The 17,150-nt window shown below is 45.2% G+C and overlaps 1 protein-coding gene across 2 annotated transcripts in view; it reads right to left on the bottom strand.

Moving 5' to 3' along the window:
* CENPT (centromere protein T) overlaps positions 1-14,314 on the bottom strand; it is a 39,562-nt gene extending 25,248 nt beyond the window's left edge. For both annotated transcript variants that reach the window (XM_077831093.1, XM_077831092.1), the window contains exons 1-6: positions 14,218-14,314; positions 13,583-13,715; positions 11,947-12,073; positions 9,395-9,488; positions 3,924-4,057; positions 2,555-2,588 (exon numbers count right to left, since the gene is read on the bottom strand). In XM_077831093.1, coding sequence (XP_077687219.1) covers positions 2,555-2,588; positions 3,924-4,057; positions 9,395-9,488; positions 11,947-12,073; positions 13,583-13,714 — 521 coding nt within the window. In that variant the 5' untranslated portion in view covers position 13,715; positions 14,218-14,314. The remainder of the gene's footprint in view (positions 1-2,554; positions 2,589-3,923; positions 4,058-9,394; positions 9,489-11,946; positions 12,074-13,582; positions 13,716-14,217) is intronic.
* Positions 14,315-17,150: the final 2,836 nt, after the last annotated feature.

Genomic DNA, 17,150 nt, shown 5'->3' on the forward strand with positions numbered 1-17,150 from the left:
CCCAGCATGAGTGTAGACACTGCATTACTTTTGTCGACCGTAACTGGCTTTCAGGAGCCATCCCACAACGCCTTACAATGGCAATAAAATCGATACAAGTGCTACTAGTGAGGACACACACTGCTGACCCAAGAAACCAAGTGTATACACACACACACACACACACACACGATATAATAACTGCGGTGGCTGTATGCCAACACAAGTTAGGTCAACATAATTTTGTAGGCTCATACCCTGCAGAGCAATGACAATGGAATCGAGTAACCTAACTACCTTCTTGTACTAAAGTATCATTTTAGAATAATAGTTCAGAGATGTAGTATCTTGAAAACAATAAAGCGTATTGCATGGATATCTAGTTCTTCCCTAAGGCTGAGTTCCCTGGATCTGTGGGGCTCAGTTCCTTCAGACTCCTCCATACAGCCTGTCCATACCAGCTTGTTGGCTTAGACAGCTGCATGCAAGTGGACCCTCCCACCCCAAAAAGGCTTTTTAACTTTTTAGTCATTTGCTCTCTAATTCTCAGCACTGCAGAACAAGATTTGTAAACAGGAGACAAGACAGAGGATCTTATAAGCTAACAGCTGCAACCCACCCATAATCATCTATCTAGATACTCTTATCTGGGAAGCCAATGTTTTGCTTCCCTGCTTGCTCTTCTCACAGCTTTATACAATTAGATAAACACAGTCACACAGGAAAGTCTTATAATCGCAATGTAAGTTGTACAGTCTCTCTAGATAACTAGGTTACACATCAACATTCCTAGAGTCTCACCTGGCAGCTCCTGCAGTATTCATAACATTATGTATCAACTCCATTTCTGTCACGGTTGTGACTTTGCTTGGTGAGCAACTGAGTTCCCTACTCCTCTCCTCCTAATTCCTTCTTGAGATCCCTCAAGAGGGGATTGAGCAGTTTGAGATCTTTCTCTATGCCTCCAGCTAGTATGTGCCATACTGTTCAACGTCAAAAGGGTTAGCAAGCAGCAAGCACCTTCAGAAAAGGGCTCCACCAGAAAGGTACTGGATGCATTCTAAAACCAAAGTTGACATGAGCCCTTAAGGGACGGAGGGGTGTTTGTAGGAAATTCCCTGAGGTTTAATATTTTAAATTATTTGCGCCTTCCACAGCTGGTGCAGAACAAGAATTAAGAACCATTTTAACTGTGATCTCCAGCACACAACTCACCTCTTCCCCTTAACTGCATAAGGAGAGTGGAAACACATTTGGGCAATTTAAATAATCTGACACCAGTCTGCTTTAGCAACATAGTTTAACATACAATGGATTATCTAACATTAAGCTACATATTTCAGGTGAATCAGAATGATTGTGACATGTTTTACAGCTTCCTGCCTACAGAGAGCTGTATGGTTGATGTACCTGAAAAAAGACTAACACTTATGAAGCCTTAAACCTAGGAGGGAAGCCTTAAAAAGTAAATAAACATATAGGCTCCCTCTTGCAAGATACAGGAAGAAAAAGGCTTCAGAACACATCTGGGAAAGCATTTAATATTGACATTCTGTTAGTGTCCACAGTGCTGGGGGCTGTCGACACACACAAGGGAACAGGTTGTAAACTTTTCAGGGCAGCGGCTAAGACAAGCAACATACAAAGCGGAGGAGAGGTACACATTATGAATTCTAAAATAAATAAAAATAAAGGCCAGATATAAAGGCCGACTGTCCCTCAACCTTTCCATCAGGCATCACAGCTGAAGTGTGTCTTAAGGAGAGATCTGAAGGCAGGAAGGACAGGCTCGGCTCAAACGGGGGGGGGAGGGGGGGCATAGGCATGAGCAGCATGGAAGAAAACACAGAGGTTGTGGGAGAAGCAAAGAAAAGGGCAGTCATGGATAGCATCACTGGCAGAGCACTGGTGCAGCAGCATTGTGGAGAGTCTCAAAAGGTGAGAAAAAGCAGCTTGAACTACATGCAGTGGAAAAGGGGGAGCTGACTGAGAGATCTGATGTGCGCCAAATAATGGACAAAGATGACCATAGCTACATTGTGCACGGATTTGAGGGGGACTGATGAGGGTCCTAGGTGAGGCTTAGCTGTAGGGACAGAGGAGGCCACATCTTGGAAATGTAATGGAAGAGCAACAGGATTTGGATCCAGCCTGAACGTGTGGGGCAATAGAGAGGGAGGAGTCAAATCAGAACTGATTTAAAAGACCACCTTGCATCCACAACCCCAGGATATCAGAGGGTATGCAATCAACTATCACCAACACCCGGTATCAAACTGTGGAACTGCTTTATCATTACTGTTTAACCTACAGGATCCTATTGCATGTTGCTGTGACAGGGAAAAAAGTGGGCATGGAAGTGCTGGATATAGGTAGTTCTGCTTCCTGGTGCAGAACTGCCCAACAGAGAAACTGCTCAGAGCTGACTTACTGCAGCTGTGGAGTTCAAGAGAGCTCTTCCAAAGACCGTGTACTGGCCCGTCCTGCCTGCTCCTTCCAGCTAGAGAAGGTCTGACGAATCAGAGCAGTTGTAGTCATGCCAGTCAAAAGCAGAAGCCTTTGTGGTTTAACTCACCGTGTCAGAGAAGAGTTGTCCAACGCTGGCTGGGCTGGAAAAAGTTTGAGGCACATATTAGCTGAGTATGGCACAACCTGTACAGATATTACTAGTGTGAGGGAACAATCTTATCCACTCTCCACCTTTCAGGGCTGGTTACACTACGATCCCCCAAGAGCAAAGCTAGTACGCTACATCCACTACCTCATATTTAAGGCACCATGAATTGGGCAGAAATAACAGAAAAATATTCAGTGCATTTTTCTGTATTTCACTAATTTTCAGTTTGTTTTAGGAAAATAAAATGACAGTTTCACGATTCCTATTCTGAATTGCAATGCTACATATTAGTGGCTAGTTCTCTGAAAGAGCAATAGACCGTTGATACAAAAGACAGCGTAATGCAAGAGAAGCTACCTCATTCAGTAGTATTAACCCCATTTACGTTATTAGTCACAATATATCCAGGAGGGTTGCAGGGGGGCAGTCAAGGGGCCTGGGCACTGCTGCTGGGGACAGGGGCAGAGCAAGCTGGGGCACCCTGCTCCATCCCCAGCACGCTTGGCCCCTGTCCTCAGCAACCAAGCCCAGACAAGGAGTGAGCCCTGCCCAACTGCCAGGGAGAGCAGCCAAACAAGCAGGGGAAACGCACAGGGAAAGGACTGAGCCCCCCTTTTCGCCACCCCACAGGTACATGGGGCAGGGAGAGTTGGATAGGGGGCAGTCAGGGGGTGGGGAGCAGGGGGGATTGGATAGGGGACTGGCATCCCGGGGGGAATGGTCAGGGGGGCAGAGAGCAGGGGTGTTTGGATGTGGGAGTCCCAGGGGGGCAGTTAGGGATGGGGAGCAGGGTGGGTTGGACCGGGGTGGAGAGGGCTGGATAGGGGCCAGGCCATGCCTCGCTGTTTGGGGAGGCATAGCCTCCTTCCAGCCTTCCCTACACGGCCCTCCATACAATTTCTGTACCTGATGTGGCCCTAGGGCCACAAAGTTTGCCCACCCCCGTTATAGACTAATCAATTGCCTCTTAACCTTCTCTTTGCTAAGCTAAAATTTAGAATTCAAAGTGGAAGAATACCAACATGGAAAGCCATTCTGATAGTCACAAATGGAGGAGCTGCTCAGGGAGGAGCCAGTTACTTGTAACTTGGGTGGTTTTAGTAGCTCAACAATGTTTATTTTTAATCTAAAGAGATGGCCTTCGACCCACCTCCAGAGCACCCCTTTTGTACTTGCAACACACACCGCTTCCTGGTGCGGAACTGCCGAACAGAGAAGCTGCTCAGAGCTGACCTACTGCAGTTGTAGAGTTCACGAAAACTCTTTTGAAGCTCCCTGAAAACCTTGGAGTACAGAGTCAAGCAAGGAGTTCCTTGATCTGCCTTACCAAGTTTTCGAGGAAGTCGCTCATCTGCTCCTCTCTCAAACTCAGAAATGCTGAACTTCTTTTTCTTCCTACTCATGTGTAATGCAGTCATAACTGTGCCCTCAGGAACAAAGTCCGGCAGATGCATTTCCAGGCTATCAAAACAAACAAGCCAAGGTTTTAGTGCAGGCCAACATTCTAGCGTTATCATCCAGGTACGCTCAGCTCCTAATAGCAGTAACATTCATTTCTGTTTCCTACCTTTTGGAGCATCAGAAATGAGGAACTAAGCAATGATGGGGTCAGTAAATACAAGAAGGTGTCACTCACTTGTCTTACCAACCAAAGCAGATTTCAAGGAAGAGAGCAAAAGAGATCCAAATGCATATTTTCAATGAAGGTGTGATAAATGAAGGGGGGGAGGTGTCCTTTTATGGACACCCAGCCAGCCATTTAGCTACAAAAATCGCTTTTGGTAGCTGTTCTCTACTTGCTTTACCTGTAAAGGGTTAAAAAGTCTGACTGCATGCACAGGTAAAAGAAAGTGAGTGGACACATTGCCAAAAGAGCCAATGGGACGGCTAGAACTTTTTAAAATTGAAACAAGACTCTCCTTTGTCTGTCTGTGGTTTTTCTCTCTGAAGAGGAGACACAGAGCAGCAATGCTGTAAGAAGCTTGTGCCAGGTATGAAAAATCGTAAAGTCATACTTAGAAACTACTCATTTGAAACCCCAGATACGTAAGTAGATCAGGAAATGTCTAGGAAGACGCAATTAGGTTTATTTCTTTTATTTCTGTAAGGCTTGTGGACTCCTCTGTGCTAACCCCGGGTGCTTTTGTTTTGCTTAAACCTTTAAGCTGAACCTCAAGAAAGTTATTTTGATGCTTACTCCTTATAAGTGGTTCTTTTTAAAATCTAGCAATAGTCTGAGTTTTTAGACATTTTTTTTTGTTTTTAATAAAATTTACTTTTTTAAGAACCGGATTGGATTTGTGCGTCCTAAGAGGTTTGTGCATAATGTTGTTTAATTAGATGGTGGCACCAGCTGATTTCCTTTGTTTCCTTTCTCAGCTCTTCCCTGGTGAAGGGGCTTGAGGGTACCCCACAGGAAGGAATTCCCAAGTGCTCCTTCCTAAGTTCTCAAAGTGGGGGTTTTTGCACTTGGGGTGGTGGCAGCATCTACCCATCCAAGGTCAGAGAAGAGCTGTACCCTTAGAAGTTTAATACAAGCCTGGAGTGGCCAGTATTAATTTTTAGAAACCTTGCGGGCCCCACCTTCTGCACTCGAAGTGCCAGAATGGGGAATCAGCCCTGACAGAAGGGTTCTGTGAACTTAAGGCAAAAACGAAGGATCAGATCACACTCAACCCAGTTTCACAATTCTCCCCCCATAAGAACAAGAGAGAGCAATGAACATTTATCACTGTACCGCTTGGTAAATAAGAAGGAGTCATCATGAAATGTCATCAGGGATGCTTGAATATAGGAAAACAGGAGAAAGATGCTTATCTAGTCAGGGACTTGGGCCAGGAGCAGAAAGCTAGTAGGAAAGAAGATATAAAAATTGCCCTATTCTGCCCCTCCATGCTGGCAAGAACCCTCCCATGTGAAAGCAAAGCTTGACTCAAACCTGCTACAGAGGGAGGACAGGGGGCAATGCTGACCCTCTGAGTGATGGAAGAACAGATAGTCAGCTGAATTTTAGGCAGAGAAGGGGTAGGGCAGATGTTGGTGGAAGGGAATTGGAAGCCTGTCAGGCAATGGAAGGAAGATGAGGGGAGATGGTTCTGCAGCCACATGGACTGTGGAGTTCCAGGTAGACCCAACTGTCAGACTCAGACTTCCATTGTTGGTGGAGGGGGATGCAAAGGGGCACAGAAGCTTGAAGGGAGATGTAAACAGAGTGGGGAAGGGAGCAAGGCTGAGCTGGGGGCGGGGCAATGTGGTGATGGTGGAGAGGATCTCAGGGGGTGGAAACAGTTCAGATCCCAACACTGTTGAGGCAGCAAGATCTTCAGCAATCTTATTCCAGTACAATGCCCATCCCCTCTAAGTTACAGTGTGTTGGATCTGCAGAGCTCCATGGCTACAGGATAACAGAATGCTCCTTTAGGCCCTGGTGCATCCCCTTCTCAGCCCTTTGCACCTAGGACAGTGGGACTGGAACAGAGCAGTCAATAGGATACTCCTCAGTGGGAGCAGCATGCTTGTCGGAGCTGTGCAGTTTGGCATCCCCTGCAAGAAGAAAAGTACCTGCACCATTCAGTTATAATTCATTAACATTTAAATATGTTCTTTCCCTCACAGTGACATCTGCTGGGGAAGATCAGAAGTGCATCTGTGTTTCACTACTTTTGTAACAAGATTAAGGCAAGCAATTATTATTAAAGGATACCTGAAAGGAGAAAAAAAAATGGGCTGGTGTTCTTTTTTACCTCTTTATGACAGGAAAAAACCTGAAAGACTGGTTAGAAAAGAAGTGTCTGCTTGTTTTTCACAACTGCTCTGGAAGGCTGTAGAGCAACTGGAAAAACAGTAACACAAGTACCAAGAAAACGAAAGCTGGAGCAATGGCCAGAAGGGATTTTTTAGCCAGACAACTTAAAACTTTGTTTACAACTATTTATTCTCAATGACTAGTTAATATTTTGACAAAGGAAGTCTCTTAAAGATCCAGCTCCTCCTTCCCTTTGGTTAAGATATAAGAGCTGACAACAGACATTGTCTGAGACTTCCAAAAACTCCATCATCAAAACCAGGAAAAGAAAAGCCTTCTCATGGTTTCTTTCATCATAAAGAAAGAAAAAGGTGCAGAGACCCACTTGCTCAAAAATACTGTGCAGGTCACCTTTAAGGTCGGTTATTTGACATTGTAAGAAAATTCACAGATGTATAGAAAAAAATGGAAAGAGTTACTAGGTCGTTATTTTGAGCAAAATATTCTTTACTTTGCAGTAACTGTTAATGACAGCTCAAAAGTTGATCTCTCTCACCAACAGAAGTTGGACCAATAAAAGATATTACATCCCCCACCTTGTCTCTTTAAAAATCTTACATCACTCCTCTGTTTTCCGCTACACTGGGCATAAAGTCAAGTTTACAAAAGTAGATGGAAGAACTTTGCTAAATAGGTTAGAGACCATGACTGATTGGGAGGAGGGGGTGAGGCTCCGGGGGGAGAACGATACGATTTGCTTAATCAGCATAGTAAGTAATCTTTTCAGATTGCCAACAAACTATAATTTAGCATCAGTGCCCAGATACTATGGTCTTGTTACTATATATACACAAGGGTTGGTCCTCGGGCCATTTTTGTTCAATATCTTCATAAATGATCTGGAGGATGGTGTGGATTGCACCCTCAGCAAGTTTGCAGATGACACTAAACTGGGAGGAGAGGTAGATACGCTGGAGGGTAGGGATAGGATACAGAGGGCCCTAGACAAATTAGAGGATTGGGCCAAAAGAAACCTGATTAGGTTCAACAAGGACAAGTGCATAGTCCTGCACTTAGGACAGAAGAATCCCATGCACCGCTACAGACTAGGGACCGAATGGCTAGGCAGCAGTTCTGCAGAGAAGGACCTAGGGGTTACAGTGGACGAGAAGCTGGATATGAGTCAACAGTGTGCCCTTGTTGCCAAGAAGGCCAATGGCATTTTGGGGTGTATAAGTAGGGGCATTGCCAGCAGATCGAGGGATGTGATCGTTCCCTTCTATTCGACATTGGTGAGGCCTCATCTGGAGTACTGTGTCCAGTTTTGGGCCCCACACTACAAGAAGGATGTGGAGAAATTGGAGGGAGTCCAGCGAAGGGCAACAAAAATGATTAGGGGACTGGAACACATGACTTATGAGGAGAGGTTGAGGGAACTGGGATTGTTTAGTCTGCAGAAGAGAAGAATGAGGGGGGATTTGATAGCTGCTTTCAACTACCTGAAAGGGGGTTCCAAAGAGGATGGATCTAGACTGTTCTCAGGGGTAGCTGATGACAGAACAAGGAGTAATGGTCTCAAGTTGCAGTGCGGGAGGTTTAGGTTGGATATTAGGAAAAACTTTTTCACTTGGAGGGTGGTGAAACACTGGAATGCATTACCTAGGGAGGTGGTGGAATCTCCTTCCTTAGGAATTTTTAAGGTCAGGCTTGAGTAAGCCCTGGCTGGGATGATTTAGGGGATTGGTCCTGCTTTGAGCAGGGGGCTGGAATAGATGACCTCCTGAGGTCCCTTCCAACCCTGATATTCTATGATTCTATAGTTACAATGTCAGAAGCAATGCAGTGTCTAGCAGTTACTTACTGAAGAGTTCATTTCAGCCTGCATCCTGGAATCACAAGCCTAAATATGTTTATTTTAGGAGAATAGTTAGTAGTTTCTAGAACTGCACCTGTCCAACTCCCCTGCCAATTTTTGTGGTTTTGCAATCACATTTTAATTTTTTAAACAATTTCTTTCCCTGTTTTGTGAATAACCCACACAAACTGGGGGAAACGAATAAATATATAAGGGAAACAATGAAAGTGATTAAACACAAAATGCTGTCAACTGCACAAATGTATTTTCTCCCTTATCTACCAGTTGCAGTGATCTTAGCTGTTTCTTGTAACAACAGTATGTAAAAAGTTTTCAGACAGAAGCGAAGCTTGTAAGATGATTGTATCCTTTTCATTCTTAATAGGAACAGTTTTAATAGTTTGTATGATGTTTGGGTATTTTTTATGTGTTAAGAGGAGTATCTAGAACTGAAAAAGGCATTTTTATTTATATGTAAATAAAGATTTTTTTGGTGAATAAATTAATGTCTAAGTTAGAAGTATAAAATTACACCTAATGTTAAGATGAGACATCTGGATAAGCAGACAGCTAATAGTCTGAACATGGTATGGCCTCATACCAGCTAACCAAGGAGAAAACACAAACAAAACAATAAAAAGAGGTGATTTAGATCTCCTAATTCAAATCAGTCCACCTCTCTTTCAAGCAGTCATCTGCATTTAAAGCCTTCATCTACCGCATGCCATTGCCTGGCACTAGGTGGTCTTTTAGAACTCCCTGCCCTTTGCAGGATGAGCACCTCCTGAACCAATCTGGCCCAAAGTGAAAATGCAACTTGCAAGATGATTTTTTTTTTGCACCAGTCTATGTGAAATCTCCACGATCACTACTGACACGTTCTAGGCAAATTCCCAGACACAAACCAACTAAGTAATAAGGATATGAAGAAATAAAGCATGTCAGTAAATTATACTGTACTGGGATGGGACAGCCCCTTCTCTCCCACATCTTTCCTATTTTTATTCTAAAGAATTACATCTCCAGAGATTTAAGGCTAATGTATTAAAGACATTTACACCAATATTTTTGAAGTGGTTGTGCAGTACATTGAAATTCTGGCCATTTAAATCAGATAAGGTCAAGAAACTCCGACCCCCCCCCGCGATAGAAGCTGGAACTCTATCCATACTTAACAAGTTGACAGGAAACTACTTACCCACTGGAAATTCTCTCAGATGGAGGCTGTGATCCAGGCTCTTCAGGTTCTTTGGTCTCACTCATTTTAGGAACCAGAGGTGAAACTTGTGGCTCTGTCAACAGAGAGTACTTCGTTTCCACAAATTAAACTAGTAAGAAAGTTAATATGGCAGTGCAATGATGGGTACCCCACTCTTTCGTCAGGTTACCGTCTTCCTATTTCTAAACTAGGATAAAATATTTATTCATTGTCTAGGATGCCACAGTGGAGGCAGAATAGGAGTAGATGCCAATCAGTTCTCCCCAAGTGAGACCTGCATACTCCATGGCAAGCTCACAATTAATTTTGCAGCAAGGCTTTCTGCTGGCTAGGTTTCATTATGATTAGTAGCATTAAAAAAAAAAAAAAAAAAACCCTCAGGCAGCAGCTGGCAACCCATATTCTAGTGCAGCTGATCCAAAGTTGGCAGTAGTGAAAATTTTTAGGCCTGTCGATTAATTGCAGTTAACTCGCACGATTAAAAAAGTTAATCGCGATTAATCACAGTTTTAATCGCACTGTTAAACAATACCAATTGAAATTTATTAAATATTTTGGATGTTTTTCTACATTTTCAAATATTTGATTTCAATTTCCAACACAGAGTCCAAAGTGTACAGTGCTCATTTTTATTACTAATATTTCCACTGTAAAAATGATGGAAAATACTATTTCTTTAATTCACCTCATACAAATACTGAAGTAAAGTGCAATTTAAAAACGTAGTTTTTTTGGTTACATAAAACTGCTCAAAAACAAAACAATGTAAAACTTTAGAGCCTACAGGTCCACTCAGTCCTGCTTCTTGTTCAGCCAAATCACTAAGACAAACAAGCTTGTTTACATTTACAGGAGATAATGCTGCTGCTTCTTATTTACAATGTCACCTGAAAATGAGAACAGGTGTTCACATGGCACTCTTGTAGCAAACATTGCTAGGTATTTACATGCCAGGTATGTTAAACATTTGTATGCCCCTTTCATGCTTCAGCCACCATTCCAGAGGACATGCTTGCATGCTGATGACGCTTGTTAAAAAAATAATCCATTAATTAAATTTGTGACTGAACTCCTTGGGGGAGAACTGTATTTCTCCTGCTCAGTTTTACCAGCATTCTGCCATATATTTCGTATTATGGCAGTCTTGGATGATGACACAGCACACGTTCGATTTAAGAACACTTTCACTGCAGATTTGACAAAATGCAAAGAAGGTACCAATGTGAGATTTCTAAAGACAGATATAACACTCGACCCAAGGTTTAAGAATCTGAAGTGCCTTCCAAAATCTGAGATAGGGACGAGGTGTGGAGCATGTTTTCAGAAGTCTTAAAAGAACACAGCCCAATGTGAAAAACGACAGAACCCGAACCACCAAAAAAGAAAATCAACCTTTCTGCTGGTGACATCTGATTCAGATGACGAAAATGAACATGTGTCAGTCCGCACTGCTTTGGATCGTTATCAAGTAGAACTCGTCATCAGCATGTTCTCTGGAATGGTGGGCAAAGCATGAAGGGGCATAGGACTCTAGTGCATCTGGCACATAAATACCTTGCAACACTGGCTACAACAGTGCCATGCAAACACGTGTTCTCACTTCCAGGTGACATTGTAAACAAGAAGCAGGCAGAGTTATCTCCTGCAAATGTAAACCAACTTGTTTGTCTGAAGAAAAGGAGTACTTGTGGCACGTTATACAAGTACTGTAGTGCAATACACCTCATAGGTGCCACAAGTACTCCTTTTCTTTTTGCGATTACAGACTAACGTGGCTGCTACTCTGAAACTTGTTTGTCTGAGTGATTGGCTGAACAAGTAGTAAGATTGAGTGAACTTGTAGACTCTAAAGTTTTACATTGTTTTGTTTTCAAGTGCATTTTTTTTTTTTTTTTTTTTTTTTTACACAATTCTACGTTTGTAAGTTCAACTTTTATGATAAAGAGATTGCACTACAGTACTTGTATGAGGTGAATTGAAAAATATGATTTCTTTTGTTTCTTTCTTACAGTGCAAATTTTTGTAATAAAAATATAAAGTGAGCACTGTACACTTTGTGTTCTGTGTTGTAATTGAAATCAATATATTTGAAAATGTAGAAATCATCCAAAATATTTAAATAAATGGTATTCTAGTATTGTTTAATCGGGTGATTAATCAGGATTAATTTTTTTAATTGCTTGACAGCCTTAAATTTTTTTTAGAAAATTCTAGTGTAGCTGTAAAGGCTAAGGCACCATTTCTATGCATGTCCAGTGGTTCTGATACTAAAAGATAGGGTGGCAGAAATTCTCTTCCATGTTTGCAAAGGTGAAACATACACTATCTTGAAAGTGAACACTTCTTGCATGACACTTTCAGCTGCAATACACTGATACCTACCTTTTTGTATGAGGGAATCACAAAATGGTCTGAATTCCTCCTCTGCGCAACAGAGTAATCAAAGATTACAAACCAACTCCCACTCCCCATATCCTTTAAAGAATTGTTTCACCACTGTCTGCCTTCCTGGAGAAGGATTTTCGACTTACGGGTCTGGATGATTCTTCTAAGCACCACCCTTGGCGTATCGTTATCAAGATCAGGGAGAATAGTTGGTCTGTTCTTTGACAGGGAGGTTTTGTCAGAAATGCTTTGCCTCCTTGGATCAGACAAGTGCTAGAAGAGAAATCAAAGACGGCCAACTCAAGCTCTCATTTTCAGCAACAAACCTGAACCTTAGAAGCAAAAGTGTTAAGGACATATCTTCTGGTGAAAGTTATTCTAGCTAAAGCCTCCAACCACACAGTTGTATGGAGTATTTTCCTCAGATCAGAGATCCTACTACCTATCTCTTTGGTTCCCAAAAAATACCATCCTCCATTTGCTCTTTAGCAACGTTTGCATTTCACTTTACCATGATGGACTGTCTTCAGTCCTAAATCACCTAAAGACAAACAGACACTATGCATGGCTCTAATTATGAATGGGTGTCTCCATTTCATGAGCCACCTCCCTCCCATCCCACAAAAGCCATATCTGAAAAATAAAAGAGCACAATCAAGCTGAACAGCTAAATGAGACCAAAAATGTTGCTCTCCAATCCACATGATGGATTCAAGTATTTTGTTCTCCTTAGAGGTGTGAAATTGGGAAGATCCAGGCATGTAGGACTTACTTTTTTTGTTGAGTTCCTGCCTCTCCAGCATTTACTAGTTAATAATGTACAAAAAACATTGTTTCCTACTGCTCTCCCATCTGTATGCAATACCCACCTGTTGTTTCTTGCCTTAGACATTGTAAGCTGTTCAGGGCAGAGATCATCTCTTTATGTTTGTACAGGGCCTACCACAGTGGGACCCTGATTTCAATGTGCTAGGGCAGTAGAAATAATATTATTAATAAGAAGGGCAGTATATTTGAGAGCAGATCTGCAAAGCAGAGACTGAAGAACTCTGCTATTACCAAAGAAAGTGATGCAGCAGCAGCATTATCAAGTAGTTGAGTTTTTATTGCTGGAAAAAGAGAGTATTGCACAATCAGAACTGTGCTTCTATCAGATAATGTATCTTGGAAAGCAAAACACTGCTTAGCTGGTGTGACTGATCAGTCTCCTACTGAAAAAGAATAGAAAAGAGCTGAAAACCCTGTTTCAAATCATCTGTACTCATTTAAACCATTTAACTACTTGTATTAAAAACCAGACAGTCCACCACCTGAATGCTGCCTCAGGCAGGCAAACAGACTTATGTCTTACAGCTCCACTGTGTGAACTCAGTTATGCTCCATTGCACAGGTTCTAAGGCTACAAGGGAGCATTATGATCATCTAGTCTGAGGTCCTGTTTAACACAGGCATAGAACTTCCCAGAATTAATTCCTGATTGAACTAGAGCAGATCCTGTAGAAGGAGATCAAGTCTTAATTTAGAAAGTTTCCAATAGTGGAGAATCCACCACCATCCTTGGTAAGTTGTTCCAATAATTAATTACCCTCACAGTTAAAAATCTGCACTTTATTTCATGTCTGAATTTGTCTAACTTCTTCCATACATTGGATCTTGTTATATTTTGTCTGCTAGACTGAAGATTGTTTTATCATCGGATTTTTGGTTTCTATGTAGGTACGTATAGGTTCAGAGTCAGAAAATCCCAAGGTGATATCAAAGCATCAGAGGAGCAAATGGTACCTTTCTCCCCACGGACTGCTGGACCCTCTGTTTCATTTTATGGCGCAGGGCCATCGAGGGGGATGCCGCCCCAGCCTGCTGACCGACTCCGGTAGAGCTCCTGGTCCTGGGGGAAGTCTTGGTGTCCGACATGCTGCAAAAACACACAGGCAAGCACACGCTGTTCAGTGAGCAGGGTGGGGACAGGCTCAGGACGGTGGGGTAGCAGGGTGGGGACAGGCTCAGGACGGTGGGGTATCATGGAAGCGCTGCCCCAAAAGGGGCCTGGGGGGCGGGACTGATGCAGGCTCTACAAGCTGCAATAGACCAGGGGAGTAAAAAGCTGGACAGAGCAATGGGGCCCAGCCTTACACAGCTGGGGGGGGGGACGGGGACGGTCTTTGCCACCGGGCGCAGTCATGGGAGGGGGAGGTGGCCCCCCGAGGACACCTCCCCCCCCCCCCCCGTGGCTCGGTTTGGGGGCAGAGCGCCCCTCGTAAGCGCTAATGGTTCCCTCCGCCCCGTCCCCCATAGCTGAGCCTGGGGACTGAGCCCCCCTCGTGGGCACCAGGGGTTCCCTCAGAGCGCCCCCGTCGGCACTAGTGCTCCCCTCCAGCCGCCCCCACCGCTCTGGGGATGGCGGCCCCGATACCTACTCGCCGGGTTCCTCACGCCCCAAGGGGAGGTGCGAAGCTCCGAGTTCGGTTCCCCCCGCGCGAGCCCAGCCCTGCCCAACGGCACCGGGCAGCTCTTCCTCCCGCCTGCCGATTCAAGCGAAACCTCGCGAGAACTCCCGACCAGGCCCACCACGCGGTGACTGCTGGGAGTGGTAGTTCCTGACGCCATGCGGTGTCTGCTGGGAGTGGTAGTTCTAGCCCCGCGGCAGGGCAGCCTCTCTCTAGCTTTTAGCTTGCCCTCCCCCACAATGTGACTTGGGGGTGGGTGCAAGCTGCCTCAAACACTGACACCTGCCCCCTCCAAGCTAAGTAATTAGGTAGAGCAAAAAAATCGCCCACCCACTTTGGGGGGGACCCAGCTTCTTTGGCCTAGCCTCTCCTGCTGTTCTTCTGGAGTTCACATTTGTAGTTTGGATCTCTCCACTTGTGTTTGGGGGACCCACAACAGCACCACTACTGAAAGTGCTGACATTTCAGGGGCTCTGAGCCCTACTTCTGCACTTTACACCTCTCTACACTTGGTTTCAGACTAGCCCCACACGGATCACCTATGTCAGTAAGTTTGCATGGATGGTACTTAGAAAACAAATTTGTTTTCTTGTAAATAGGATATATTTGATCTGGGAGAGACAATCACACTCATACCATTTTTAAAAGTTCACTTTGAAGAACAGAAACAAAAGGTATGGGGAAATCATTGAGGAAGAGCGAGGGAAGTTAATCCACAGGCAGGGCCGGCTCTACGCTTTTTGCCACCCCAAGCAGTGTGCCGAATTGCCACCTGAAGAAGGGAGCTGCTGCTGAATTGCTGCCGCAGGCAGCCGAAGAAGGCGGCTGCCGCTGAATTGCCACCGCAGGACTGTGAAGATACAAGCTGCCACCGCATTGCCCCTGTGGCGAAAAAAAACCAGGCCGCCTTAACGACACACGGACTGCCGCCCCAGGCACCTGCTTGGAACACTGGTGCCTGGAGCCGGCTCTGTCCACAAGGGTCACCATACATCCCAGCCCAGGCATTTTATGTTAGGACATGGGGATCATCTGAACTCTAAAACTAGGTCCAGTGTTTCTCAAAGTTTTGGAAGCTGAGCCTTACGTAAGAAAAATTAAACCAATTCCTTTGTACTCCTCCTCTGGAACTCCACCATGTGTTGTTAAAGGTCTACACAGTTTAAGGTATATATCTTCCTCAGCAATCAGAGCACAGGTCTGTTTAGGAAAGACAGAACTCAAATAATGGGTGCAAATGATAAAGAACTATTTTGCAGAGCACAGGCTTCTCTGCATTTTCCTATGCTTTACTATGAGACTATGAAACACTTAGTAGTCTGTTTGTAAACCTTCTGCATTGCTTTGTCAGAGACACATTCCACTTGCCAACAATTCCAAAAAGCATAGTACTTCCAGAGAAATGTAGTTCTGTTTGGGCAAGGTGCACTCTCTGGGAAACATTTTTATATGTGGGTGCAGTGGGAGGCATAGATCTGAATAGACAAGGTATACTGTGGGACTGGGTTGCCCACTGTCTTTGTCCCTGTTGAGCTCTGGGGAATGCTGCCCCACCCCTAGGACCAGGATGCTTGGATAAAGGGGAGGTGGTTTGTACTGCCAGATTGCACCTGTCTTTCATGCCCTGGCCAATGTGGGTTATGTAGCTCAGCTGCCTGCCTAGCTCCCGCTCAGGAAGGGAGTTTCAGGGATGCAGTGCATTGTGGGTTATGAATGGAAGTCCTTCGATGCAGTACAGCAGGTACGTTGCATAGTTGCCTGATGTGTTGTGACTCTACATCCAATTTGTTCTGGAATGTTTACATCCCATCGCTGCAGTATCTGAGTGGCTCACAACATTTATTTCATGACAGATTTCAGAGTAGCAGCCATGTTAGTCTGTATCTGCAAAAAGAAAAAGAATACTTGTGGCACCTTAGAAACTAACAAATTTATTTGAGCATAAGCTTTCGTGAGCTACAGCTCACTTCATCGGCACAAGTACTCCTTTTCTTTTAACGTTTATTTAGTCTTAGCAGTTCTCTACAACACAGCGGGTGCAACATCACCCCCCATCTTACCAATGGGAAACTGAGGCACAGTTTGAATGGCATGGCATCACACAGGGACTCTCTAGGAGAGCAGGGACCTGAACCCCAACCACTGGGCCTGCCTGTCTCTCTCACACATATGCCCCTATGACACCAGTTTATCTTCTGTACTTCCACAGGGTCTCATCTCAGCGACAGTGCATTGTGGGGCAGGCAGTTTCTTGGCTGTGGGGGTCCGGGCCGGGGCATTGTGGATCGGGCAGTCCCTGCCCTCCGCCCTGTGGGGCGGCCAATCCGTGCCGATCCCCTCACGGTGGATTGCGGGGCCGTCAATTCGGGGAAGTCCCGCTGCGGTGTATTGTGGGGCGGGCAGTCCCGAACTGTGGGGCTGGCAGGCTCGGTGCACTGCGGGACAGGCACTCCGGCGCGGTGCATTGTGGAGCTGCCAGGCCCTGTGCACTGTGGGGCGGGCAGTGCGGCGCGGTGCATTGTGGGGTAAGCAGTCCTGCGCAGTCTAGGCGCGGTGCATTGTGGGGTAAGCAGTCCTGCGCAGTCTAGGCGCGGTGCATTGTGGCGCGGGCCGCCCGGCGTGGTGCATTGTGGGGCAGGCAGTCCGGTGCTCTCCCGGCGCGCTGCACTGTGGGGCGGGTAGTTCCGGTTCCGCGGCAGCGGGCACGGGGCGGCCTTGTGGGAGCTGTTGTCCCTCCCAGCGCGGTGTACTGTGAAGCGGGCAGTCTAGGCGCGCTGCATTGTGGGGCGGGCAGTCCAGCGCAGTGTAGGCGCGCTGCACTGTGGAGTGGGCAGTCCGGCGCGGTGCATTGTGGGGTGGGGTGGACTGTCCGGCGCGCTCCCGGCGCGGTGCATTGTGGGGCG

The sequence above is a fragment of the Eretmochelys imbricata genome, chromosome 12 (assembly GCF_965152235.1).
Source record: "Eretmochelys imbricata isolate rEreImb1 chromosome 12, rEreImb1.hap1, whole genome shotgun sequence".
Classification (NCBI taxonomy): domain Eukaryota; kingdom Metazoa; phylum Chordata; order Testudines; family Cheloniidae; genus Eretmochelys; species Eretmochelys imbricata.